Source organism: Lithobates pipiens, unplaced genomic scaffold, assembly GCF_037356315.1.
Source record: "Lithobates pipiens isolate NorthernLeopardFrog02 unplaced genomic scaffold, aLitPip1_a1.2 Scaffold_13, whole genome shotgun sequence".
Lineage (NCBI taxonomy): Eukaryota > Metazoa > Chordata > Amphibia > Anura > Ranidae > Lithobates > Lithobates pipiens.
The window spans coordinates 308,106,987-308,134,809 of record NW_027507718.1 but is presented as its reverse complement, the minus strand read 5'-3'; the positions used below and the strand labels follow the sequence as shown (position 1 = coordinate 308,134,809).

General features: G+C 43.9%; 1 protein-coding gene across 1 annotated transcript; it reads left to right on the top strand.

Annotated features, from left to right (window-relative positions):
- On the top strand, nucleotides 1-27,823 carry PGRMC2 (progesterone receptor membrane component 2). The gene is made up of 3 exons (XM_077476891.1): nucleotides 1-488; nucleotides 22,979-23,134; nucleotides 25,714-27,823. Exons 1-3 carry the CDS (start codon nucleotides 167-169, stop codon nucleotides 25,809-25,811), a joined length of 576 nt encoding a protein of 191 aa, XP_077333017.1. The 5' UTR covers nucleotides 1-166; the 3' UTR covers nucleotides 25,812-27,823.

The window sequence follows — 27,823 nt, the reverse complement described above, 5'->3', positions numbered from 1 at the left end:
TCATCAGAAAGCGCACCCTGTCGCCTGGCTGTAACCGTCACCGTGGCGAGTAGCGTCAGCTGTCGCTTCTGCTAGTGTGTTTGTGGGCTGAGCCTTCCTGCCCGTGTGTGCCCTCCTCCCGGTGGGTGTCGTCCAGTGGTGACCCGGGAGGAACGTTAGGCGGGTGATGTCGGAGAGTTGGGAGGAGCAGCAGTTGGCAGGTGCCCCTTCGGGCCAAGAGGAAGGAGAAGGCTCCGGGTTGGGCTTTGTGTGCACGCTGCTACTGAACGCGGCTCTCCTGGCGGTGTTGGCGTTCGGGGCCTGGCGGGTGTATTGGCGCTGGAGAGGGGCCGGGACCCGGTCGCGCTCTTCCTTACCCCGCATGAAGCGGAGAGACTTCACCCTGCAGCAACTGCGAGACTTTGATGGAGCCAACAACCCCCGCATACTACTGGCTGTCAACGGCAAGGTGTTCGACGTGACGGAGGGCAGCAAGTTCTATGGCCGCGGTGAGAGGACGGGGCTTGTGGAGGGTGTTCAGGGGGAGACGCAGCGCGAGAGGTTGCCATGGGTGTGCTGAGATAGTCGTAGCATAGGGGGTTGTGGGGGAGGTTTCTGAGGGTGTGTGTCGGCGAAGCCATAGCATGGAGGGTGCCAAGGGTATGCTGAAATAGCCGTAGCTTGAGGGGTTGCGAGGAGAGCCGTGGGGGGGGGGAGGGTAATCGAGGGGTTGCGGGGAGAGCCGTGGCATGAGGGGGTTATCGAGGGGTTGCAGGGAGAGCTGTATTGTGGGGGGGGGGTGTTATGGAAGGGTTGCGGGGAGAGACGTTATCGAGGGGCTGAGGGGGATCTGTAACGAGGGGGGTCCGTAGCACGGGTGGTTGAGGGGCAGAGGGGGAGCCGTAGCATGGGTGGTGTTATCGAGGGGCTGTGGGGGGGGGTGTGCCAGGGGGGAGCCGTAGCGTGGGGGGATATCGAGGGTGTGCCGGGGTAGCATCAAGGGTACCGGGGAGTATAAGCTAGGGGATCTGTAGTATGAAGGATGCTGGGAGTGATTGTATACAGCTTGATGCTCACAGTAATGCAGCCAGCTTGTGTTTCACTGGCAACAAGTAGTAAACATGTATACCGCCTTTAGTATAGGAAAGAGGGACACTTAAAAATGTAAGTATTTAAAGCGGAGTTCCACCCAAAAATGTTACTTCCACTTTAAGTACTGGTGACCCCCCTGACAGTGACTAGCCTCAAGTGATACACGCAGATGAAGAAAAATCCTCCTACGTAAGTTGCACCTGTTTATCTGCAGGCGTCTCTTCTCTATATTTCTTCAAAGTCCAGAATTTTATAAAGCTTGTCTGAGCTGTCGGAAAAAAAAGGGGGGCGGAGAGCGCAACGGAGAGAGCTCTGAGAGCTGATTGGAGGGAAGGGACACGCCCCCCTCCACACAGCTCACAGGAATAGGAGCTGAGGCTCTCAATCTGCTGGTTGTCTCTCCCCTGTCGGCTTTTTCTCTGGGTGCCAAGAAACTTGTCAGAGGTGACTCATGCTGATGGCAGGGGAACGGAGCAGCATGCAGGTATGACACTTAGTGCTCCTAAGTCAAACAAGTACACACTATGGAGGGATATGCTTTGTTTATATATCGTGACTGAGGTTTACAACTGCTTTAAGTCTAGTTTCAGGCAAATACAAATCTTACCTTAGCTCAGAGGTGCCCAACCTGTGGCCCGCGACCCACTTATGAGATGGCAGGTCAGCAAGCCCAGATCGCGGGATGCTGATCCGCCATCCCAGATCATCAGTGTAGTGAATGAAGCTGGCGACTGCGGAACCGAGCCGCATAAGCCGATGCCTCCTGTATAGCGCCGAAGTCACAGGCGGAGTGATACCAAATGCATTCTGCCTAGGACATAAATCGGCCCCGGCTGCCGACATCGCTGGACTCCAGGAAAGGTAAGTGTCTATTTATTAAAAGTCAGCAGCTGTAGTATTTATAGCTGCTGGCTTTTAATATATTTTTTTTTTTTTTTTTTTAGGGTGGTCTCCCTCTTTAATGCATAGAATGCATTAAGGTGAAAACTTTGAGGGTTTACAACCTCTTTAAGCCCATATTTAGATCAGCAGTTCTAGTAGGGTTTTTCTGACGTTTGCTTAGTTTCTTATAGCAAAAGTCATGGTCTGCTAAAAGCTTACAAAGCATCAAAGGATCTCATTGTTGGACAGTCAGAAGAAGGGTGCAACAATAATTCCAAGGCATTAGATATACCATGGAACACTGTCATCAAGTGGAGAAAATATGGCACAACTGTGACATTACCAAGTACTGGACATTCTTTCAAAACTGATTTAAACACAATATGCCAAAAAAGTGGTTCAGGCGACTGTCAAGATGTCTGCAGCAACATTCAAAGCAGCTGCATGAATATCTGGCAAGTACTGGCTGTGTATTACGTGTGACCCAATCTCCCATATTCTTCATATGTATGGGGTACAGTGGCAAGACCGAAACCTTTTCTTATTAACAATTTCAGCCCTGGAAGGATGCGATGCGGCACTGCGTCACTGACAATTGTGTGGTCGTGCGACATTGTATCTAAACAAAAATTTGTCTGCTTCTTCCCCACAAATACAGCTTTCTTTTTGATCACCTTGCTTTTATATTTATATTTATATATATATATATATATATATATATATAATTTTTTTTTTTTTGCACTATAAAAAGATGATTTTTGAATCCAATTTAAATTTTTTATTTTTTGTCTGCTATAATGCATATCCAAAACAAAATATATAAAATCACAAATGTATTCATCAGTTTAGGCTAATATGTATTCTGCTACATATTTTTGGTAAAGAAAATCGCAATAAGCGTATATTGATTGATTTGTGCAAATGTCATAGCATCTACAAAATAGGGGATATATATAATGTATACTTTTTTTTTTTTTTTTTTTTATTTATTTTTTTTTTTTTTGGTAATGCCAGCAATCAGCTTATTGGGACAACACAGAGATCGCTATTCCTGATCACTAGGAACAGCAGATATCTATGTTGTCCCCTGTCAGAACGGGCAACCACCCTGTTCTGTGCAGCGATTGCGGGTGGCCGATGGACATCGAGTCTGCTAGACCCACGTGGTCCCATAGCACACAACAGTTGTGCCCCCCCCAAAGTATTGCATGAAACGATGTACAGGTACATTGTTTTGTGCAATAGAGCCGCCCTGCCGCAGCATGTGCGCGGTGGGTGGTCTTCACGTGGTTAAGGAAAACATCCAAACCAGCTACATTTTGCAAAAATCCTATATCAAGTCTGCCAAAGCATGTGAGGAAATGTGTCCTGCTCTGATGAGACCAAGATTGAGCTTTTTGGCCAGAATTCCAAAAAGTATGTTTGGTGCAAAACCATACCCACATTGAAGCATGGTGGTGGCAGCATTATGCTTTTGGGATATTTTTATTCAGCTGGAACTAGGGCTTTAGTCAAGGCCGATGGACTTATAATAAGTTTCAAATCTCGGTCATTTTCGGCACAGACCCTTCAGGACTGCTAAAAAGTCAGATGAAGAGGAGTTTGACATTTCGGCATGCCAAAAACCTAAATCGTACATCCAAATCAAGAAAGAAATTGCTTCACAGGACAAAGATCAACGTTTTGGAATGTGGGAGGGCCTGAAGAGGGTTGTGCACAGTAGATGTCCTCACAATCTGACAGATTTGGAGCACTGTTGCAAGGAAGAGTGGGTAAAGATTTCCAAGGCAAGATGTGCCATGCCAATAGACTCCTATCTGCAAAGACTGAGTGCTGTCATAAAACCAAAAGATGCTTCGGCAAAGTATTAGCTTAAAGTGGTTGGAAACCTCAGACATGAAATGTATACAAAGCATATCTCTCTATAGTGTGTACTTGTCTCAGTCCAGACCACTTAATGTAATTTCTGTCTGCTGCTTTGTTCCTCTGAGCATGAATCACTTGTGATTTTTTTTTTTTTTTTTCTTCCCTGACACCAAGAGAAAAAAATCTGATGAGATCTTCAGATTGACAACCTCAGCTCTGTTCCTGGGAGCTGTGTGAATAGGGGTGTGTCCCTTCCCTCCAATCAGCTCTCCTTGCTGAGTTCTAGAGAGTGTAACTTCAGCTCTCTTCCACCTTTTGTTTGTGGACAGCTCAGACAAGCTTTATAAATGCTGGACTTTGGCTATAGAGAAGACTGCAGATAAAATGGGTACAACTTATGTAGGGGGATTTGTTTCATCTTTGTGTATCACCTGAAGCCAGTCACTTCACTGTGTATATCTGTGAGGGTTTACAACTACTTTTGTTAAAGTGGTTGTAAACCCTTACAAACCACTTTGACCTACAGGTAAGCCTAGATTAAGGCTTACCTGTAGGTCCAAGCAATATCTCCTAAACCTATATGGTTTAGGAGATATTTGCCCGAAAACAGGCACCGCTGTCTACGGCGCATGCGCTGTAGACATCGGCGCGCAGGCACACTGAGCGCGGCATTCTCAGCGACGGAGCTGCCGCGCGTGTCGGCTCCCATGCGCATGCGCGGGAGTGACGTCATCGCGGCTTTGCCGAATGACAGCGGCGGAGCTGCGAGACGCCACCAGCAAGATGGATGCGGCGGACTACAGGGGACAGCGGCGACTTCGCTGGCTCCTGTGTCAGGTAAGTGACACATAATGGGCTACTATGCGATGCATAGTAGTCCATTATGCTTTGCCTTTGCAGGGAATGAAAGAGGAAGTAAACTCATCAGGGTTTACTTCCTCTTTAAAGCGTGACATGTTTGGTACCTAATTTCCTTGACAATGACATCTTTTATATTTTACAAAACAATGGGTTATGTATTTTGTTTGCATTAAAATTTTAGTTTTTTTATTGCCCAGAAAACCCACTGCACAAAACCAGGTGACATTAAAGAAAATTGCAAAACCTACCAACTTTTTCTCTAGGGCCTCTGCTTTGAAAAAAAATATATGCTTGGGAGTTCTAACTCATTTTCTAGCAAAAATAACACAGATGTAAAGAAAATGGCCAGTAAATGCCTGGTCTTCAATTGGTAAAACTAGGGCCGAAACAACTGATCGATTATGAAATTAATCGATTACTATTTTCATAATCGATCGGCCACTAACATAATGGGGTTAAAAAAAACTAAAATTAACCCTTTATAGTACAAAAAGAGCAAATCGCTACTGTAAATATTACTTTCACTGTCCCATAGTAAAAAATGAACCCCTTACAGTAGTGACTGTTTGCTCTTTTTGTACTAATTTTTTAATTTTTTTTAACCCCCATTATGTTGCTAAACATCTCAGGCTTTGGTCACACCTCTGTGTTTTTTGGTGCTTTTTGCAGAAACACACTACAGTTCATTTACTTGGCTTCCTATGGGACACATTCACATCCATGATTTTTTTTCAGCTGCTGCGTGTTTGGAAAAGACAAGGACTCTTTTTGCGTTTAAAAAAATAAATTAAAAAAAACTGCTTTTTTGGTTCAATATACTTCAATGGAGAAACTGCAGAAAAGCATGTAATGATGCGTTTTTTGCGGCAATTTGTGGTTTTTTTTTTGTGGTTTTTTTTGTGTTTTTAATCTGCCCAACAACAAATTACTTTTTAAGGTTATTAACCGATTAATCGACTAACTAATCGATTATGAAAATAATCCTTAGTTGCAGCCCTAGGTAAAACCCAGCGCCTATTTCATTTAAGGGGAAAAGGAGCAATTACATCCAGCACTGAGCCCCACTCCCTCTCCATTTTGCAGAGCCCTGTCTCCTCATCTGTCCTGTTCAGTACACATAGTCCAGACCTATAGACTGCTGTTCAGGGCACAGAGAGTAGAAACTGTCACTTGTGTTATAAAAGATTACAGCTTGAAAAGATCACCTTCATTCACAAAAACAATCTGGCAACAGCACACCAGCTACTATAATTATTCAACAGTCTCATGTAGTACCTGGCTTGTGCTGTTGTCAGCTTATGTTTTTTGTGACTAAGCGCCCTCTTCTTGAGCTGTATCACTCACAACACAAGCTAACCGTTTCCACTCTGTTCCCTTGAATGGCAGGCTGCAGATCCAGACTCTGTGTAAATTTAAAGATGAGAGCTGAGGAGACGAAGAATTGTTCTATCTAAATATTGTTAAACATCCAAATTATTTATACTGTATTTGGATTGAGGGTTTTAGTAAATTATTTCTCAATTACTTAAATACCAAAGTGTTCACAGCCTAGATGGCCAAGAGGATTCATTGACATTCTTTTGTGCACATTTGTTATTAATAATCCAAATTTAAGCTATTTAACTGCTAGGAACTGTTAACATAAATCACAGCTGCGGGCAGGATTATTAAGGCGAGGCCGTGGCTTCGGCCTAGTCTGTGACGCCTGGGATTGCGGACGGCTGACTGACAGTTCAACTTCTCCCCTGCACACGGTCACACACCCGAGGCTAGGGGACACAGGAGGGTCGTGTCAGTGGGGAGCTCAGAGCCTCAGACACAGTGCACATGTCTGCTCCCAGTGTCAAGTGCCATTCCGGACACTCCTGCTATGGAAACTGAAGGGAAAAAAAATTGTTTTTCTTTAAAGCGATTTGAACTCACAACTTGATTCAAAAGAGTTTTTTATTTATTTTCCCCAGCCCTATGCACAGCATACCGTTGTTCTGTCTGGCAGCTTAGGGGGTGAGGTGGCTATTGTGCAGGCTCTGTGTGCATTGCCTGTCACGGCCCTCTCCTTCTAAGCCAATGATGGCGAACCTCTGCACCCCATGTTTTGGAACTACATTTCCCATGCTGCTCATGCACTCTGCAGTGTATTTGAGAATCATGGGAAATGTAGTTTGAAAACATCTGGAGTGCCGAGGTTCTCCATCACTGTCGCTCTGAACCATGTCTCTGTTGATTTAATGTTGAAAAGCTAGGCGACTGGGTGGATCTAGCTATCCCACACCACAACTTGGCAACCCTTGCACAGGATTAGATGGACAAGTACTATGGGCACAAGATGCCCTGGGAGATTTCTTCTGGCGATAGATCTTGTATGAAGGTGGCTGCAAGGTTTTTGGCTTTGCCCTTTTAGTTCTCACCCTTCTCCACTCTATTCAGGACTAGGAAAATAAAGAATTTTGGCAACGGTAGAATTTTTAATCTCTTGTTACTGTAGCAGAGTGCTGTACTGATAGCTATCAAAAAAAATAAGTTTAACTCAAGGGTGATACAATTTATACAGACTAAATCAACAGCATGTAATCATATTTACCCCTACCCTTTTGCCCACAGTCCTAAACATCGACAGTTGCCTGATACTACTGTTCATGTTTAGGTTTATGTATAAATGTGGGGGAAGGTGTGCTTGCAAGCTCTTCTGGCAAATGATTATTAGAGAGAAAGCAATTGCTATCATACAGGGTTTTTCAAATCTCACAGAATGGCCTGTAGACACTGGACTGTGTTAGTGTTTTTGACAACTGCTGGGCTGGGAAACTGCCTGTGTATGAGCAAAAGTTCTGTCAAAGCACAGAGACAATCCCCCAATATTGTGCCTGGTTGCTTTCTGATAAAGTGAAAAGTAATAGGTGTTTCTCTTGGGTTATTGCAGAAAAATAAAATTCTGTTTGCTCCACTTTACAGATCACCATAACTCTTGGTGCTAATCAACCTTGAATTCCATAAATAAAAAGACTGGAATGACTTATTATGAGATCACTACCTTATATTTTGAACCAGTTTTTATATTTATCTGTAGTAGGAGATTTGAATTTAATTCAGCAAGACCACTCTGTATAGAGGGTTATATGGTGCTGACCTTGCAGTTGTACTTGAAGTGTAACACTGACCTGTGACACAAACTGCATATACGTGTTGGGAATAAATATCACAGATGTAGCAGCTGACTTTCTAAATATGGCAACAAATTGTGTAATCTCATTGTACAATTCTTTAAATTTATAGTTTGTCTGGGGGAACGTATGCCAAACATCTCTGCAATACATGTACATTTCTTTGTATTTTATCCCTTTTTTAAGAGAGTAAAACACCAAATCTAATGTCTGAACACATTTTGCAACGTTGGCATGCGTTGGTAAAACTGTATGTATTAGAGCTGCACGATTCTGGGTATTTTTTTTATATATTTATAGAAGGTTCCCCAAAAAATTGCGTTTGAAAGACCGCTGGGTAAATACAGTGCGACATAAAATATTGCAGCAATTGTCATTTTATTCCCTAGGGTCTCTGCTAAAATATATATATATATATATATAACGTTTGGGGGTTCCAAGTAATTTTCTAGCAAAAATATATTTTTTTTCATTTATTTTTTTACTTAAAGCGGGGTTCCACCCTAAAATGAAACTTCCGCTGATCACAAGTCACCTGAAGTCGCTCCTATTAGAACGGTTCCATAGTACAGAACGGAGCGTGACTTGTCAGGCGGCGAAGTCGCCTGGACAAGTCGCCCCTGTGTGAACCGAGCCTAAGGGGTTAAACTTCCTGCATTTACACTTGTTTAAAAACTTGGCAGACTGCCTGGATTTTTTTTTTTTTTTCACACAGTTTATCCCTTTGATCTAAGGAGGAAGTTAGTTACAATGTTTGTTTTATTTTAAAAACTTGCTGAGTGAGCAGATAAGTCTCCCCACTTGTTATATGAAAGAATTGGCAAACTCTGCAGTAGAGAAACACAGCAGCGGTGCCATTTGCTCCCGCGGCTGTCCGTCAATCAGGGGAGAGAGGGTGCCGGGTTGCGACTCTGTGTCTGAATGCGGAGCAGTGACTCCGCTCCAGTGCTCCCATAGCAAGCTTCTGGCTGTGGGGGGCACTCGATAGGGAGGGGCAGCAAAGAGGGAGCCAAGGAGGATCTAGGCTGCTGTGTGCAAAACCAACTGCAGAGGAGGTAAGTATATGTTTGTAAAGTCTTGTTTTCTGCCCCCCCCCCCCCCCCCCTCCACTTTTTTTTTTTTTTTTAAATTATAAATATCACATTAACTCTTTTGCTGCCAGAGCTGTTTTTGCACCCATGCTTAATCAATTTGGGCCTGAAGATTACATAACCCCCCCCAACAAACATATATTTTCTTAAAGAGGAAGTAAACCCTGATGAGTTTACTTCCTCTTTTTTTCCCTGCAAAGGTAAAGCATAATGGACTACTATGCATCGCATAGTAGCCCATTATGTGTCACTTACCTGACACAGGAGCCAGCGAAGTCACGCTGTCCCCTGTAGTCCGCCTGTAGCTCCGCCGCTGTCATTCGGCAAAGCCGCGATGACGTCACTCCCGCGCATGCGCACGGGAGTCGACAAATGCGGCAGCTCCATTTTTGGAACTGCCGCGTTCAGTGCGCCTGCGCGCCGTTGTCTACGGCGCATGCGCCGTAGACAGCGGTGCCCGTTTTCGGGCAAATATCTCCTAAACCATATAGGTTTAGGAGATATTGCTTGGACCTACAGGTAAGCCTTAATCTAGGCTTACCTGTAGATCAAAGTGGTTTGTAAGGGTTTACAACCACTTTAAAGCAGACAAGTTCATGTAAATGTGCACTGCCTGATGGCATTATCACGCAAAATATTTTATTTTTATTTCAATGTTACACTTCTGTCAAAAAAGCAATATTCTTGTAACGAAGATGTACTGCGGCAACAAGGTGGCTCGCCTGCACAAATCGCGATTTGTGCACTAGCTTTCGTGGGCACGCACGCTCCGATTGGCCAGCGGGGGAGCCAGTCAGCAGGTCCAGTGGACCCCCTGTCCGCCTGCCGCCCTTGATCGTTCCCCACAGAGACAGAACGGGGATCTACCGAAGTAAACAAGGCAGATCTCCTTTCTGTCAGGGGATGACACTGAGATGTCTTCCTGCTAAGCAGGAAGACAGATCTGTGTGTTTCCCCTGTCACAGTCCTCCATACAGTTTGAGAAAACAGAACACGTTTAACCCCTTGATCGCCCGTTAACCCCGTCCCTGCTAGGGTCAGTAGTACAATGTTGATGCATATTTGTAGCCCTGATGTCACTGATCCCCCCCCCCCCCCCCAAAAGTCAGTCAGTTGTCTGATCTGTCCTCCACAATGCAGCAGTCCCGCTAAAAATCGCTGATCGCTGCCGTTTCTAGTAACAAAAATAAAAACATAAAAATGCCATGAATCTATCCCCTATTTTGTAGATGCTATAACTTGCACAAACCAATCAATAAACGCTTATTGGGATTTATTTATTTTTTTGGATATGTATTGTAGCATATATCTATATCTATCAATTGTTTTTCCTTCTAGCGCAAAAAATAAAACCTGCAGAGGCTACCAAATACCGCCAAAAGGAAGCGCTATTTGTTGGGAAGGTCAATTTTGTTTGGGTACCGCATCCCATAACTGCGCAATTCTCAGAGTAACACAGTGCTGTATCGCAAAAAATCGGCCTGGTCATTGGTGTGTAAATCCTTTTGGGGCTAATGTGGCTAAAGAAGTTTATACAGGTGAAACTCAAACAATGTACACACAGCAAGATGCTTGAAGTCCAGAGTGAAGTTTCCACAGTCTGTGTTGGGGAGCCATGTCATCTGCTGGTGTTGATCCACTGTGCTTTATTAAGTCCAGGGTCAAGGCAGCCATCTACCAGGAGATTTTGGAGCACTTTATTGCTTCCTTCCACAGACTAGCTCTATAGCAATGCTGACTTTATTTTCCAGCAGGACTTGGCACCTGCCCATACTGCCAAAAGCACCAAAACCTGGTTCAATGACCGTGTGTTTACTGTGCTTGATTGGCCAGCAAACTCGCCTGACCTGACCCCATAGAGAATCTATGGGGCATTGCCAAGAGAAAGATGAGCGACATGAGACTGAACAATGCTGAAGGCCGCTATTAAAGCATCTTGGTATCCACAACACCTCAGGGGTACCACAGGCTGATAGCTTCCATGCCATGCCGCATTGAGGCAGTAATTGCTGCAAAAGGGGCCCAAACTGAGTACATATTCATATTATTTATCCTTTTCAGACGTCCAATATTATTCTATGTACAATCCTTGTTTTATTGATTGTAATATTCTAATTTTCTGAGTGTGGATTTGGGGTTTTAATGAGCTGTAAGCCACAGTCATCACAATTATGACAAATCACGACTTGAACTATCATTAGTTTCACCTTTTAAGTTGCATTAGTGAAATAAATGAACTTTTGCACGATATTCAATTTTTTCGAGAATCGCCTGTATAAGGTCTTTAACCACTTCCCGAATGGCGCACGCCGATGTACGTCGGCAGAATGGCACGGGCAGGCATATTGGCGTACAGGTACGTCCATTTTTAAATGCCGCCCTGCCATCGCGTGTGCGCCTGTGGTCTGGTCCCGCGGACTCGGTCGCCACAGGGATACCCGCGGTCGTCTCACGGGGCAGCTGAATGGGGAGATGCTGTTGTAAACAGCATCTCCCCATTCTACCTAGCAACAAGTGACGCTGATCTCTGCTCCATGTGATTGGAGCAGAGTTCAGTGTTCACTAACGCAAAGCCCAGCCCCCCACAGTTAGTAACACACCCCTACACTGCCACCCCCTGGTTAACGCCTTCACTGCCAGTGTCATTTACACATGAATCAATGCATTTGTATAGCATTGATTTGCTGTATAAATGACTGGTCCCAAAAATGTCCCATGTGTCCGCCACAATGTCGCAGTCACAATAAAAATCGCTGATCGCCGCCATTACTAGGGAAAAAAAATTAATAAAAATGCCATAAAACTATCTCCTTTTTTGTAAATGCTATAACTTTTGCGCAAACCAATCAATCGCTTATTGCGATTTATTTATTTATTTTTCTCCCAAAAATATGCGGAATACGTATCGGCCTAAACTGAGGAAAAAAAATATTAGTGTGTTTTTTTTTTTTTTTTTTTTTTTTTTTTATTTTATTTTTTTTGTTTGTTTTTTTGTTTTTTATATATATATTTTTGGGGGATATTTATTATAGCAAAAAGTAAATGTGTTTTTTTTTTTTTTTTTTTTTTTAATTGTCGCTTAATTTTTTGTTTATAGTGCAAAAAATTAAACCACAGGGTTGATCAAATACCACCAAAAGAAAATCTCTATTTCTGGGGGGGAAAAAAGGACGTCAATTTTGTTTCGGAGCCACGTCGCAATTGTCAGTTAAAGTGACACCATGCCGAATTGCAAAAAGTGGTCTGATCTTAAAGGGGTTGTAAAGTAAAATTTTTTATTTTTTTAAAATAACAAACATACTTACCTCCACTGTGCAGCTCGTTTTTGCACAGAGTGGCCCCGAACCTGCTCTTCTGGGGTCCCTCGGCGGCTGTCTCTGCTTCCTCCCGCAGGTGCTTCTCACGTTAATGCGAGCTCCCTCGCATTGGTGAGAAGCACTGCGGGCGCGCTCCCGTGATACAGCCGGCGGCTATAGCCGCTCGCTGTATCACAAGGCCCCGCCCCCCGGCGCGCTGCGTCATTGGATGTGATTGACAGCAGCGCGAGCCAATGGCTGCGCTGCTTTCAATCCATCCACTCCAGCCAATCAGCGGCCAGGCTGAGCGGCGAAGAGGAAGTCGGGGGTGAGCGCGGGATTTTCGAGGGGTCAGGTAAGTAAAACGGGGGCACTGGGGGCGCCGGCAGTGTGAGATGTTTTTTCACCTTAATGCATAGAATGCATTAAGGTGAAAAAACATTTACCTTTACAACCCCTTTAAGCCAGCAAAATGGTCCGGTCTGAAAGTGGTTAAATCTGTGTCATGTTCAATCCTTAATACTGTAAATAACAATTTTAGATTTTTCTCTCCAGGCCAGGAATATATAAGGAGTTTGGAAATTTGTAGAGGAATGATTAAATAATGCAAACCCACTTGATTTTGGTCAACTAAAATGATTTTAGTTGACTAAAATGTACTGGCGATTTTAGACAACTAAAAAGCTGAAGTCTAAAATGGGACTTAAACTAAAATGCCATTTTTAATCCTAAAACAAGGAATGCACCAAAATTTTGGTGGCTGAAAAACTGCCAAATTTTTTGTTTTCGGCACATTGCTGAAAGGGAAATATTGCTCAAAGGGGGTGGCCTTCCCACCCGGTTCCACAAGTGTCATCCTGGCTTGCCCCTGTCAGTCAGTCATTCATTCCTCCTTTTACGAGTGTCATGAGATGTAGCCTCACCCATGCCTGCAGCCGCTGTAACGCTGTCCTGCCTCCTAGATCGCCTCTTGTGATACAGTACACTGATCCAATGCCAGGAATCGTGCCGTGTGTCATCGTTACAGCGGCTGCATGGCAATTCAGACACCGCATGAGATTGCACTGGCGGGCTGCATCTCAAATTTTTCTATACAGATTGTTCAGGGAAAAACTCTTAATTGACTAAATCTTTGCAAGGATTTTTACCCGTTTAAGCAAATAATTAGGATCCCCTTCTTATGAACTGGTGTACTTTTTGTCTGATTACCTACCGCCTTATCAGATGCTGCATACAATTACCATTCAGCAGTACAGTCATTGTTTCCGTGACAGCCATTATGGCAGTTTTCACAAAGCCTGAAGTCCCGCTTATATATTTCTCTTCTAATTTATGAGAATAGTTGGGTGGAGACCAATCCACTTTGACACGTTAGTGGGAAACATTTACTTCAGGCTTGTTGAAACTGGTAAACTGCTATAAATCCTATTTGTTTTTTTGTTTTTCATTTCTTAAACATGCATGGTTGAATTCATATTGGAGCGTTTTCTGGCACATCCATCCTTTTTCTCGTTGGCAAAACATATCAAATCGTATGTACACAGTAATGTGATGCAACAATTGAAACTATGCAGTTATCTCAGCTTATTTAATGTTTGCCAGCAAAATCTTTTCACAAACATCTCCACCAGTGCTAAAATGGTCCGTACACCATCACCCACGGGAATTTAAACACATGCCTCAGCTCAGACTGGCTGAGGAAAAAATGCACTACTAGTCCAGGCACTTAGAACTTTGCACTACAATTAATAACTTTAGTGATGTATTAAACTACACGTGACCAAAGTAACCCACAGAGCAGACAGAAATTTGTACATATTTCTGTCAAGCAGTATATACAAGCGTGGGTGTGTATAATTTCGTTTGTATGAATGTTCACCAACCTGAATTTGTCTGCATCTTGTTTTCTTACAGCCTGGAAATTTTAAGATTGAAAGAGAAGTATATAGCCGAACAAAAAAAAACCAAATGGTTATACTCATCTAGATGAATGTAGCATCTGTCTCCTGCCAGCTCTGCAGTGAGAACTAAGCAAACAAACCTTGATCATTCGGTTCTCTTCTCCATTCTGAGCAGAGAGCCATGGCCGTCAGTCACTGGTTCTCTGCCCCTCCAGCACTCACTGAAGCAATGGGCTGTGGGCTTTCCCCAGCCTGAACTAGCTGAGTGACGTTCGCTGACAGCAGACTTTAGCCCGCTGTTGGCTGAAAACAGGTCACAGGAGTGCACAATGAACTGAAATTCTGTGACCTCTAGGACAAAATACAGCCAAAATAGCTTTGGCTATATTTCTTTAACTGCTTGCTGCCCACCCACTGTCAAATGACGGCAGGGTGGTGCAGCTCTCGTTCTGGGATGGCGTCCCAGAACGGCCGCTCTTGTGCGCTGTGTTGCTAGGACACAGCGTGACCCCCGATCTGTGTAAAGAGCTGATTCCGTGGCTCTTTAATCATGTTATTGGCTGTGTCCAATCACAGCAGGGCACATGTAAACAAGGAGATGCCGGTAATCGGCTCTCCTCACCTCAAACTGACAGTGAGGAGAGCCGATCAGCAGCATCCCCTCACGAGGACATCTAGGGATTTAATCGGGGCACTGATCATCCGTGTCCTGATTACAATAAATAGTCACAAACAGTGCCCACCAGTGGCAGCAAGTGCCCATTAGTGATGCCAGTCAGTGCTGCCCACCCATTAATGCCTATCACTGCTGTCGATCAGTGCCCATCTGTACTGCCTATCCGTGTCGCCTATCAGTGTCCATAAGTGCCACCTTGTCATTGTCCACCAGTTCAGCCTATAGGTGCCACCTCATCAGCGCACATCAGTGAAGGCGAAAAATTACTTGGTTCCAAAATTTACTGACAGAAAAAGTCTTTTTTTTTTTTTTTTTCTAAATTTTTGTGATTAAATACCACCAAAAGAAAGCTCTATTTGTGTGAAGAAAATGATAAAAAAATGTGGGTACAGTGTAGCATGACCGCGCCAATTTGTCATTCAAAGTGCGGAAAATGCCCTGGGCAGGAAGGGAGTGTAAGTGCCTGGTAGGCAAGTGGTTCAACAAAATTATCTGTTAAAAAAAAAAAAAAGGCTATATGTTTACCATTCTGTTCCTTTTGATGTCTGCAAGTACTCGCCACCACTGTCCGCTGTAGTTCCTCCTTCTGTGTGAGCTGTGGGAGGAACCACAGTGTGCAGTGGGTAGCTGGGAGGGTGGAATGTATGCAGCAGCCAGGGAGTAGCAGTATTTTAGAATTTAAAGGGAACCTTTCTCCTAAATGCCAAAATCCTAAATTTGGCCTGGGCAAAATAGCTGTACCTCTGTTTCTTTTTCTGTGCTGTCTTCTTTTTGGGTCCAGGATCATCAGGGGCTTAAACACTTGACCCTTAAACCCCCTTCCTAACAACTAGACCGATTTTTCAGCTTTCAGTGCTCTCACATTTTGAATGCCAATTACTCAGTCATGCAATACTTACATAGCCAGGTTGAAAAAAGACACAAGTCCATCCAGATTCTCCATGCCTCTTATCCCCCCTGTCCCCCATTTTCTTAGCCCCCAAGTGCATAAATTTACATTTCTCAACATTAAACTTCATCTGCCACAGTCGCCCAATTAGACAGAGCATTGAGGTCGGCTAGTAAATTGCAGACATCCTGTAAGGACGTTATTCCACTGCATAGCTTGGTGTCATCTGCAAAGATCCCAGACCCAATATCATTTTATAATATTAAAAAGTATGGGTCCCAGCACTGAACCTTGGGTTACACCATTGATAACCTTAGACCATTCAGAGTAAGAATCATTAACCACTACTCTTTGAATTCTGTCTTTTAGCCAGTTTTCTATCCATTTACAAACTATTTCCAAGCCTGTAGACTTTACCTTACACGTGAGCCATGTATCCAAGTATACCATGTCCACCGCCACCCCTCTGTCCAAGGTTTTTACTTTTTCATAAAAAAAAGAAATCGGGTTTGTCTGACAACTTCTGTCCTTTTTTATGAATCCATGCTGTCTGTTGCTTAAAATGTTTTTCTCTTATATTCACCGACCAACACAGCTCCTCTCTGTGTAACTAAATGCGTTTGTTAGCCTGCCATTAGGAGAACTAGGCAAAAATTGTAACACAATACACAGAACTTTAGTCCTGCCCCGGGGGGCGGATCCTGTGCTAACAACCCTCCCTGCTCCCAGGTAGAACTCCGTGTTATTTTGCCTAGTGAAGAAGAATGGCCTAGGAACCCTGCGGGCCCTTTGGTCCATTATTTTATTTTTTATTTTTTTAATGCAGGTTTGATGTTTTTTGTGCAAGATAGAAGATCCCAGGATCTTTCATCAACTGCCGGCTGGGTCACTTATCCTTGTAGTCTCCCCAGTCCGGCCATCGAGCGTGTGCAGGCCGCAGCTAAGGCTCGGCAGGCCACGACATGCGTCGGCTCCAGAGATGGTCGTGAGCTTCAATGCTCCGGGGTTTACATATAACTGGGCTACTGATGTCTGAATCGCAGTATACCGGGCCAGCAGCTACCCTGTAACTGCGCAGGAGTAGGTCTGTGATGGAATGTCTCCCAGCTCTTCAGGACTGTTAAGTACGGCTCTCCCTGCTTCGGTGGGGTGAGCAGCTGGGCATTCCCTGGGAGGTCGATTTGGGGGCCACCTCACCACCTTCTCTTTTCTCCCACGCCCCTATCTCCCTTCCTCCCCCCTCCGGGGGGGTGGCCGCATGTGATGCGGGCGGTGTGTATGTATGTGGGGGGGGGGTGCGCGGTTCGCTGGGTCTCACCTGTAGGGGGCTCTGTGCAGATAGCGTTGGTCCTGGTCCCGGTCTGGGGGGTCCCAAAAGGTGTCTGTGGGGGGTGCCCTGACTGTAGGCAGGCAGCACTGTTCTGTGATTTATTTTATTTTTTCCTGTCACCGCATGGCGCTGTCCGGCAGCCATTTTGGCTGTGGGCAAAGCAGGTTACCCTTGTGAGCCTCAGCAGCCATTTTCTATAGGATTTTCAGTTTTTTAGTTGCATTGGCGGACATTTTTTTTGAAGCCTGAGTGCTCTTTTCACCGCAGTTCTCTTGTGACAGCTTTACATGTGCTCTCACATGCTGTTTCCTGCGTCCACTGTGTGTACAGGACCCTGGATGGCTCTTCCCTGAACGCTGGTGCAAGCTCTGCAGAATGTTTCACCGCTATTCTATACAGCTGCTCCCAACAGTTACTTCACTCTGCAACTGGGTAACCTCCTAGGGACTACAGGCACTGCTAGTAACATTCACAGAACGCCCCAGGGTGGTGAGTCTGGTGCTAGGTACCCCTACCCCCCGCCGCACACACACGGCGGCAGCAGGAGGGTGGGACCTTCACTGTCCCAAGTCCCCTTGCAGGTGGCAGACAGGGTAGGGTCAGCATGGCTTCAGAAACTGGTGGGTTTTTTTTTCCCCTGAAATCCAGGCTATTGCAACCGAGTCACCTGCGGATAGCGCTGTGCCCATGGACACCCTGGCGGCGGTGCTTAACTCCTTTGTTGCAAAAATAGAGGCGTGTGTGGAAGGAAAGGTGCGCGTAAATGGCCCCTACCCCCCCCCCCCCCCCGCCCTCCTATGGGGAGAGCTCTGATGCAGACTCGGGCCCTGCTGCGGCTGGTGACCCCCTGCTCTGACCTATCAGACGAGGCTGACCAGGACCATTTGGACAGTGAGGGCGATTCCCCGTCCGGGCGCGACAAAGCGCTTGTTGGATCGCTTATCACAGCTGTGCGTGATACCCTGAAGATACAGGAGCCAGCTGATCCCTCTGCTGAGGTAGCAGTCCCTTTTGGATCCCGCAAGCCAGCACGTTCACATAAGGTGTTCCCATATTTGGCTTATTTTGACAAGCTCATCTACATCTACAGGGAATGGGGTCGGCCGCAAAGGGCCATTTCGTTCCCAAAAACATGGCGTTGCGTTACCCTTTTGAGGAAAGCCTTCTCAAGAAATGGTCAGCTCCTCCGGTCGTGGACCCCCCAGTATCCAGGTTAAAGTAACCACGATCCCGATACAGGAGACTCCTGCATTCATGGATATTGACAGGAAGGCAGAGGCAGTGGCTTGTTCCTTGGTTGTGGGGTCAGCCGTGCGACCAGTACTGGCATCTGCACTGGTGTCACAGACACTGACTGAATGGGCAAAACTTTTGCACCGCGAATTGGGAGAGAAAAACCCCTCCCCTGTCTGCGTGGAACTAGCAGACCAACTAGTGCAAGACCTTAAGTACGTTTGTGAAGCGGCCCTGGATACTCTCCCTCTTATCCAGGGCTTCAGTGTCAGCTGAGGTGCCTCATTTGGCTTAAATGCTGGTCTGCTGACCAGGCATCCCAAAAAGCCCTGACGGATCTTCCCTTCCTTGGCGACCGGCTCTTTGGAGCTTCATTGGATGACATTATTAAAAATGCCACAGGTGGTAAGAGTACACTACTCCCACAGACCAGGAAGGCTAAGGAGCCACGCCACAGGCAAGGGCCCTCCTTTTCCTCACAATAATGACACTTACCTGTCCAGCGCGCCCACGATGTCGGCACCCGAACCCGATCTCTCGATCGTCTCTCGGGTGCTGCCGCCGCCATCTTGGGTATGGGAATCAGGAAGTGGATCATTTCCCGGTTCCCTACTGCGCATGCGCGAGTCGCGCTGCGCAATAAGGATGGACCCGCTGCCTCTGGGATCTTTGTGTTTCCCAGCAGGCAGCGGGGGACTTTCGGAAAGGGGCGTAATTTACGCCCCTTTCCGCAGAGAACCATCCCAGAAGTGGGTGCAGATACCTGTACTGTACAGGTACCTGCACCCCCCTCCCCCCTGAAAGGTGCCAATTGTGGTGCCGGAGGGGGGGGGTTCCAATGAGCGGAAGGTCCACTTTAGGATGGACCTCCGCTTTAAGATCTCGTCTGTGGTCTTTTATTAAAAGCTCCAGTATCTTCCCGACTATAGAAGTTTAAACTAACAGGTCTATAGTTACTTGCTAAAGACTTTGTTCCCTTTTTTTTTTTTTTTTTTTTTTTTTTTTTTTTTTTTTAACCACTTCAATACCGGGCACTTATACACCTTCCTGCCCAGACGAATTTTGAGCTCTGTCGCACTTTGAATGACAATTGCGCGGTCATGCTACACCGTACCCAAGCTAAATTTTTATCATTTTGTTCCCACAAATAGAGCTTTCTTTTGGTGGTATTTGATCACCTCTGGGATTATTTTCTGCTAAACAAATAAAAAAAAAAAGGCCGATATTTATTTATTTTATTTATTTATTTTGTTTCAGTTACAAAACTTTGTAAGTAAGTTTTCTCCTTCACTGACGGGGCCGCAGTGACCGGCACTGATGGGCACCAATGATATGACACTGATAGGTGGCACAAATAGGCACTGATTGGTGGCATGGATGGGTGGGCTGTGATAGGCGGCACGGGTGAGTATTGTAGGGATGGATTCCAATCAGTGCCAAACAATGCATGGCAATCAGTGATGCCCATTGTGGGCACTGATTGGCATCCATTGTGGGCACTGACTGGCATCCCTGGTGGTCTAGGGGGGCATACCTGGTGCTGGGCATCCCTGGTGGTCCAGTGAGGGCATCCTGGGGGGAGGGGGGGCTGTGCTGATAATCGATCGGCTCTCCTCTACTCAGGAGGGAGGAAAAGCCGATCATCGGCTCTTCCTGTTTACACTCTGATCAGCTGTGATTGGACACAGCTGATCACATGGTAAAGAGTCTCCGTCAGAGACTCTTTACCGAGATCGTAGTTGTGGGGTGTCAGACTGTCACACCCCGCAACAACGATCGCCGCAATGCTCTCCCCCGGGGGTGTGCAGCGGCTTAATATCCTGATCACGTCATATGACATCTGGTTAAAACCACTTTGCCACTGTCTTTTTGCTTGTTTCTGTAATAAAATTTTGCAAATTAGTAATTTTTCTTCAAAAATTTTGTGTAAAAAAGAAAACTGCTACATATCTTTGGTAAAAATAAACCAAATTGGTGGATATTATTTGGTATTTGTGAAAGTTGGAGTCCACAAGCTATGGTGCCACTCTCTGAAAATTGATTACACCTGAAGTACTGATAGCCTATCATTTCTTGAGACCCTAACAAGCCAGGAAAATAAAAAATACCCCCCAAATGACCCCTTCTTGGAAAGTAGACATTCCAAGGTATTTAATAAGAGGCATATTGAGTTTTTTTGAATTTGTATTTTTTTCCCACAATTCTTTGCAAAATCTATTTTTTTTTTTTTTTTTTTTTTTTTTTTTTTTCACAAAATTGTTACATTAGCAGGTTATTTCTCACACACAGCATATGCATAGCACAAATTATACCCCAAAACTCATTCTACTACTCCTGAGTATGGCGATACCACATGTGTGAGACTTTTACACAGCGTGGCCACATACAGAGAGCACCGCCAGGCGTTCTAGGAGCGTAAATTGCACATATTTCTTGACTACCGCTTAAACTTTTGAAATCTCTGGAAAACCAAGACAATGGAAACGCCCCAAAAATGGATAGAATGAAAACAACCCAATGTATAATCTGGGGCATAATGAGTCTTTTTTAACATGTCAAGGTTGTCCTTTTATAATATTTCTAACACATAGCATGTACATAACAAAATTTACACCCAAAAATAGATTCTCCTACTCCTGAGTACAGTGATACCCCATGTGTGAGACTTTTACACAGCCTGGCCACATAGAGAGGCCCAACTTGCAGGGAGCACTATCGGGTGTTCTAGGGGCATAAATTTCATATCTAATTTGACTACCTATTACACATTTGTGAGGCACTCTAGTGGCATGGATGAGCATGAATGGGGATGGCTGAGTATGGATGCGATAACTGAGCATGAATGGGTGTGGATGGATGAGTATGGATGGGATGGCTGAGGATGGATGGATGAGTATTGCTGATTAGGGATGGATGGCTGGATGAGGCTGGAATTGTCACAGATCAGCTCTGTGGGCACTACAGATCCTGCCCACAGCGCTGCGCCACCTGATCTCTCCCCTTTCCGCTCACACTGTACCGATTTGGTACCGAGAGGGGAATTGGACATGCCGTTTTACAAGTGATCGCTCCATTTGCTGGGGCGATCACACAGTAAACGGTCGCTATCAGCGGAGGACGCAACGGTCAAATATCCCCAGATGTGTAATTCTGTGAGGACGTCAATGTACTCTCGTCCCAGGGTTATCGAGCTGCGCTGAAGCTGTCATTCAGCTATGGCACGGTCGTTAACTGGTTAATAAGACCACGCAGACAAACTTTCTCCCCTATAGTGTGGAGAAACTGCTATCAGTGTTTGGATCCTAGATTAGCAGCTGAACACTATAACCCAGATACCAGATAAATAACAATGAATAAAACAAAATGCAGCTCTATAAATGCCTAATAGTGAATTGAATAAATCAATGTGTTAATAAAAACAAATAATAAACGTGAAAGTAAGGGCCGGTTCACACTGCAGGCGAGGCGACTCCGACTTGCCTCGGCGGCGACTTGCAAATGACTTCTGTATAGAAGTCAATGCAAGTCGCCCCGAGGTCGCCCGAAAGTAGTACAGGAACCTTTTTTCTGAGTCGGAGCGAGGCGAGTCGTGTCGCCTCGCGTCGCCCGCTGTGTGAACCGGCCCTAAAGAAAAGGTCCCATAGAAAAATCTGTGTTGATAGAGAAAGATCCAAGGACAGCAAACGTGGCACCCAATGGTAAGATCACACTGGAGGCTTGCCCGAAGACCAGCAAACCCCACCCCCACTTAGGTCAATAAGCAGCCATTTTGGTTAAGGGAAACCGCTGTTTAAAATTTTTAAGGTTGTTTTAAATGTAAGTGCACTACTTTTTTTTTTTTTTTTTTTTTTTTTTTTTTTTTATCCATTCATTGAACACGAGTGAGGACTTGCTGGCACAGCCCCCTGGAGTACTTGTCTATCCTCTATCGTTGTATTTGCCACCTGGGGCTACCTGAGATGATACCCGAGCCTTTCTGGTGGGTTTGGAGTCTGATTAAAGTGTAAGTAAACCCTGTGATCATTTTCAGCCAAGGAAGCTGCCATCTTTGCCTCTGTTTAATCTACAGATGCCATGATGCTGCACATGTGATCAGTTATGACACCAGCCATTGGATGGTTTGAGAGCACAACCAATGCCATGTGTCGGTAATGAAACTGTTTTTTGAAACTGGTAAATCGACTGGTTTACTTGCGCATTATGCGCTTATTGACCTCCCTAAGTAAAGGGGGGCTCACTGGTCTGACAAGCCTCCAGTATGATCTTACCTTTTGGGTGTCACGTTTTGCTTTCCTTGGATCTTCCTTTTTATCAGCACTTTATTTATTTATTTATTTTTTTTTTCTATGGAACCTTTTCTTTCTTTTCACGGTTTATTTGTTTTTATTAACTCATTATTGATTTATTCAGTTCACTATATGTATTTATAGCACTGCACTTTGTTTTATTCTTCTATGCGCTCTAGTTATTTTTTTTTCCTTCATTGGTGTAAGTGCAGATGTTTAACTGAGACTGACGTCTGTTTTTGCACTTAGCAAATATCGAATGCCAGCCTTATTTCGTGAGAATAGTAACTAATTGCCAAAGTAGCCTAGTTCGCCTCCGTGAAAATGTTTGGCTGGATGGGGGGAGATATTCACTTTCTGACTCCAATTGTGTGTTTTTGTTAGGTTTTCTATGTTGTCTATCTGCTTCATGGAACTGGTTCTTTTCTCCTGTAGATGGACCATATGGGATATTCGCTGGTAGAGATGCTTCTAGAGGACTTGCAACATTTTGCCTCGATAAGGAAGCCCTAAGGGATGAATATGATGATCTGTCAGACCTCAATGCTGTGCAAATGGAAAGTGTTCGAGAATGGGAGATGCAGTTTAAAGGTATTCATTTCGATTTTAAGGCACTTGCTCAGCAGTAAATGTTGAAGGAAATGTATAATGATTTAAAAGATGATTAAACTTTTTTGCCTAAAAAAAAAAAAAAAAAAAAAAAAAAAAAAAACTTAACCACTTTAGCCCCGTAAGAATTTACCCCCTTCCTGACCAGAGCACTTTTTGCAATTTGGCACTGTGCCACTTTAACTGACAGTCGTGCGATGTGGCTCCCAAACAAAATTGACGTTTTTTTTTCTTCTCACAAATAGAGCTTTCTTTTGGTGGTATTTGATCACCTCCTGCGCTTTTTTTTTTTTTTATTTTATTTTTTTTTTACTTTTTGCTATAATATCCCCCAAAAAAATAATATATATATATATATATAACTTTTTCCTCAGTTTAGGCAGATACCTATTCTTCTACATATTTTTGGTAAAATAAATCGCAATAAGCGATTGGTTTGCACAAAGGTTATAGCGTCTACAAAATAATATATTTTTATTGTTTTTTTTTTTTTTTTTTTCTTCATGACTGACATTGTTGGACAATTTTGACACATTTTTTTGCATTGATTACTGTAAAAATGTCACTGGCAGTGAAGGGGTTAACCACTGTGGCACTGTAGGGGTTAAGTGTGTCCTAAAGAGAGATTCTAACTGGTGTGGGGGGGGGGTTGTGTGTGTGACACATCACTGATCAGCAGTCCCGATTTACAGGGAGAGCTTATCAGTGACAGTGTCACCAGGCAGAACGGGGAGATACTTGTTTACATCAGCATCTCCCCGTTCTTCCTCACTGTGAGACGACCACGTGTATCCCTGCGGACATTGGATCCGCGGGAACCACGGTCATGGAGCTGCCGGCGACACGCCCTCAAGCTGCCTCTTAAAGGGCAACGTACAGGTATGTTAAGTTACTTGTACGTGCCTTTCTGCGTGAGGTGGTCGGGATATATATTTTCTACTTTACATTTGGCTAGCGGGCAGTTTTTGGATTTTTAAATTTTACACAAATTCCTGTTTGGAGAAAAACACAGGTTTTATGGAGGTCAATACCTCAAACCAAAATTCACACAGTAATTACCTGGTTTTAAACTTTTTTATAGCTTCACGATATCTTTATTACTATTTTGATGCAGGATTTTTATTTTTGCCAACAATTTGATACAATTTAAGACGAGAGGGTTGGGAGGGCTGTGCTTGTAAGAGCTTACAGCATAAAAGGAATAGCGAGTGGTACATAAGATAAATGTGTGGGGTGGGTTGATGGAGAAAGTAGGTTTAGAGGCGGGATAAGTTTTTCCCTGTAGATTAGTTTTAACGGAACACCTAAAGAAGATAGCTGAGTAGGAGGAGATAGTTGAACAAATTTGGGCAGGGAAAAGTTCTGGAGGTGACCGTAACAAACCATTTTTTTTTTTTTTCTCTGGGCAGATTTTGCTTTACTCGGTGTCCAGTTATTGATGTCACCTGGGGCAGGGGCATTAACCCAAGGGTCATAACTATCAGTTTAAAAGGAGCCTAATGGCCACAAGATATAAATCCATTTTCTTTGCCTTCCCAAATGTTTAACCACTTAAGGGCCGAGCCTCTTTTTGAGATTTGTTTGCAAGTTAAAAACTGTTTAATTTTCTAGCCCAAAAAAGAGAATAAAACACACTCTTTTTTTTAATTAAAAAATTTAAAAGAATAACGGTAAAGTTGGGCCACGTTTTATTATTTTTTTTTATATTGTGAAAGATAATTTTAAAACCTCATATTTTACAAAAGAGTATATATTTTGGTGGTGGTGTTTGAGCATTTTTTTGTTTGTTTTTTCTTAATTTAAAATGGTTTTTCTTACCTAAAAAGCATTTGAAAAACCGCTCCGCAAATACCGTGTTACGCAAAATTGCACACGGGTGCCTCCGCTAAGTGGAATTTGCTTGCTTAGCGGGTGATCTCTCTGCTGAGCAGGAGGATGGACAGGTTTGTGTCCGCTCCGCTATGCAGAGCGGACATGGGCACAGAGCGGATTGTAGGGCAAGCTAATGGATGGGAATAGAGCCACCATCTGTCTGTTTTTGGTGGACAGGATCGGATTGCGCTGCAGGTGTCATCTGCTGCACCATAGAGATTGGAGGGTCCAATCCACAAAAACGTGTGTGTGTGTGTATTATCTATATCTCCCTAGGTGGCTGCAGCATCGGTCCCCTGCTGTCTCTAAGGCCAAGAATTAAGTGATCAAACACACTGTGACGTCAGCCGATAGTAGACTTTAGCCTACTGTTGGCTGAAAACTGGTCACAGGAATACTTTGGCTATACTTCTCCTTTTTAGGGTGCCATATTTAGCTGCAAAAGGATAGTAGAGTTGAGTTCCAGTATAAAAGATGTACCCATCTTGTTCCACTCATACGTTTTATAAGCAGCAGATTGCAGACCACCTAGATGTGCTGACTGCAGCCCAATAGAGCTTGGTCTTAAGCCGATTCCTAAACTGTTGTCAGAACTTTCCCTACACTAGAATTTTTTTTTGTAAACTGGTTTCTATTAATCGCTAGATATCCCATGTAATATTTATTTTTTTATTTTTTCCCCTTAACAGAGAAGTATGATTACGTTGGCCGATTATTGAAACCTGGAGAAGAGCCATCTGAATACACAGATGAGGAAGATGTTCGGGATCATTCAAAACAAGATTGAACTGTGTCAACAACCAAAGTCAGGGGCCTTTCAGAAACTGCAGCCTGTTCCTTCCCACCAACACCCATGGACATCTTGGGTGGAATGTGTTCTCAACACTATTGCCAGATTTTGTACACTGAAATAAGAATGATGACCTTGAGGGTCTGTGAAAGATTTTAATACTAGCAGTCTAATCTAAACTGCCAGCCATTTTTCTCCCCGACACAGTTGCTGTATCTGTATAAGGAAATCTGGTCCAGGAGTAAAACTTTGTGGGAAACTTGTGTATAGCTATACCTGTCTTGTATATGAAAAATGTCAGCAGTAGCTCCATGATCTCCTGATAACCTGCAAATCTTGCCAATCGGTTTACCATGGTACTGGCAGGTGGTGATTAGAGCGCTTGAGGAGAGCGTACGCTTTGTGGTATCTCGGGTCTTTATCACTTCTTGACTCAGTCTGCACTACTGAAACCAATGTTTTCAAGTGAAGTCCTCAAATTAGTATGTACATTTTTGCTAGCAAATCCAATTATTAGCACTTAGTTTTGTTGAAGGAAAAAAAAGTAAATGTTCACCACCAATCCTCAGGTATCCCCAACATGTCATATTCTCCACACTAGATACAGCTGTAATGATTACTTACCTGAGACGCTGAATACATCTGGGGGTGTCATTTCTTTTCACTATTTAATTCTAAACCTGGAACAAATATGAAGGTCAGGAGTTTTGTTTTCTGGCTGCATGCATGATCCAGGCTTTTGACTTGGTAACTGAGTAATAAGAGCTGTCAACGATGGCATAGAAGTGTAAAAGCAGGCTGGCAATGTTAACTTACCATTTTTCTATTGGGGCAGCTTCTCTTTAAAGAGGTTAGTCCATCCATATCGTAGCTTTTTGTTTTTTAGTTATAGGAAGCAATCTGCTGGTTTCTGTCACCTTAATTTATATTCCCTGTGTACTTTAGTGGTGAAATCTCCAGCGTCTGTCTCTAAACACTGCTGTAGTGTTTTGCTTCCTCTAATGCATGAAGAGTGGTCCCACATCTGACATTTTTAATGGAAATTTAAAGCGCAACAGAGTAGGCCCTTCTTATAATGGCTGTAATGGTGTGAGGAACTGGGAACACCCAGCTGCAAATTTCTTGCTCCGAGAGACAAAACACAAGGTGGAGTGCTAACTACCCTGCACTAAAAAAAAACATTTTAGGTGGCCAGATCTTTAAAGAAATGGCAACCTGATTTGTTGGGTGTAATTTATGGAAAAGATTTTCCCTCCACTGTCAGACTGGCTTTGTGCCAACTTTGTCTAGTGATATAAAGAGGTATTTTTTTTTTTTTTTTTCAAATCCAATTGTATTGAAGGCAACATTTCTAGTAAATGGTAGGATAGTGTTAGTCTGGACTCATGAAATCAATATGAACCACTTTGCTGCTGTTGAGGCCTTTTAACACATTGATAAAGCATACCACAGTCTTTTACAGCAGCACAGTTGTTCCTTATGTGCCTTACTTCTTGTAAAGACTTGAATTGCTTTAAGGGAAATCAAACCCAATCTGTATTAGTTCAAGGTCACAGCTTTGATTCTGAAGTTGGTGTTCTGTGTTGACTGGAAAACCTTGATAACGTTCTCTGTAAATAGAATGGGGAAAAAAAAAAAAAGAATCTTCAGTATTACTGCCATATATATGTTCATATACATTAAGGTAGCATTATAATGGCCAAAAGTACCCCTTCTTGTCCATGGCACTGCTTTATTTTGCTCAGAAAAGTTCAGTCTTCATGTTTATGTGGAGTAGAGTGTATGCCTGGGAGTGTGTATGGATGTGAGGAATGTGAGATGCGTTCAGGAAACTGTAAATAAGGGTACCGTTTTATTAAAGCATGTACATTAAACCAAATCTGTGTCTCTTTCTATGAGCTTTGAGGAAGGAAACTGGTAGCAGTATCATACCTTTATGTATGTCGTGGAATGACACTTGTGCATAATAGATGGACTATCTAGAATTTGAATAAACTGCTTTGATATGA

Excerpts from the sequence above, each read along its gene's own strand:
- PGRMC2 (XM_077476891.1), top strand. The coding sequence starts at position 167 with ATGTCGGAGAGTTGGGAGGAGCAGCAGTTGGCAGGTGCCCCTTCGGGC. Across the intron at positions 489-22,978 it reads CAGCAAGTTCTATGGCCGCG|ATGGACCATATGGGATATTC; the intron begins GTGAGAGGACGG and ends TTTCTCCTGTAG. Across the intron at positions 23,135-25,713 it reads ATGGGAGATGCAGTTTAAAG|AGAAGTATGATTACGTTGGC; the intron begins GTATTCATTTCG and ends TCCCCTTAACAG.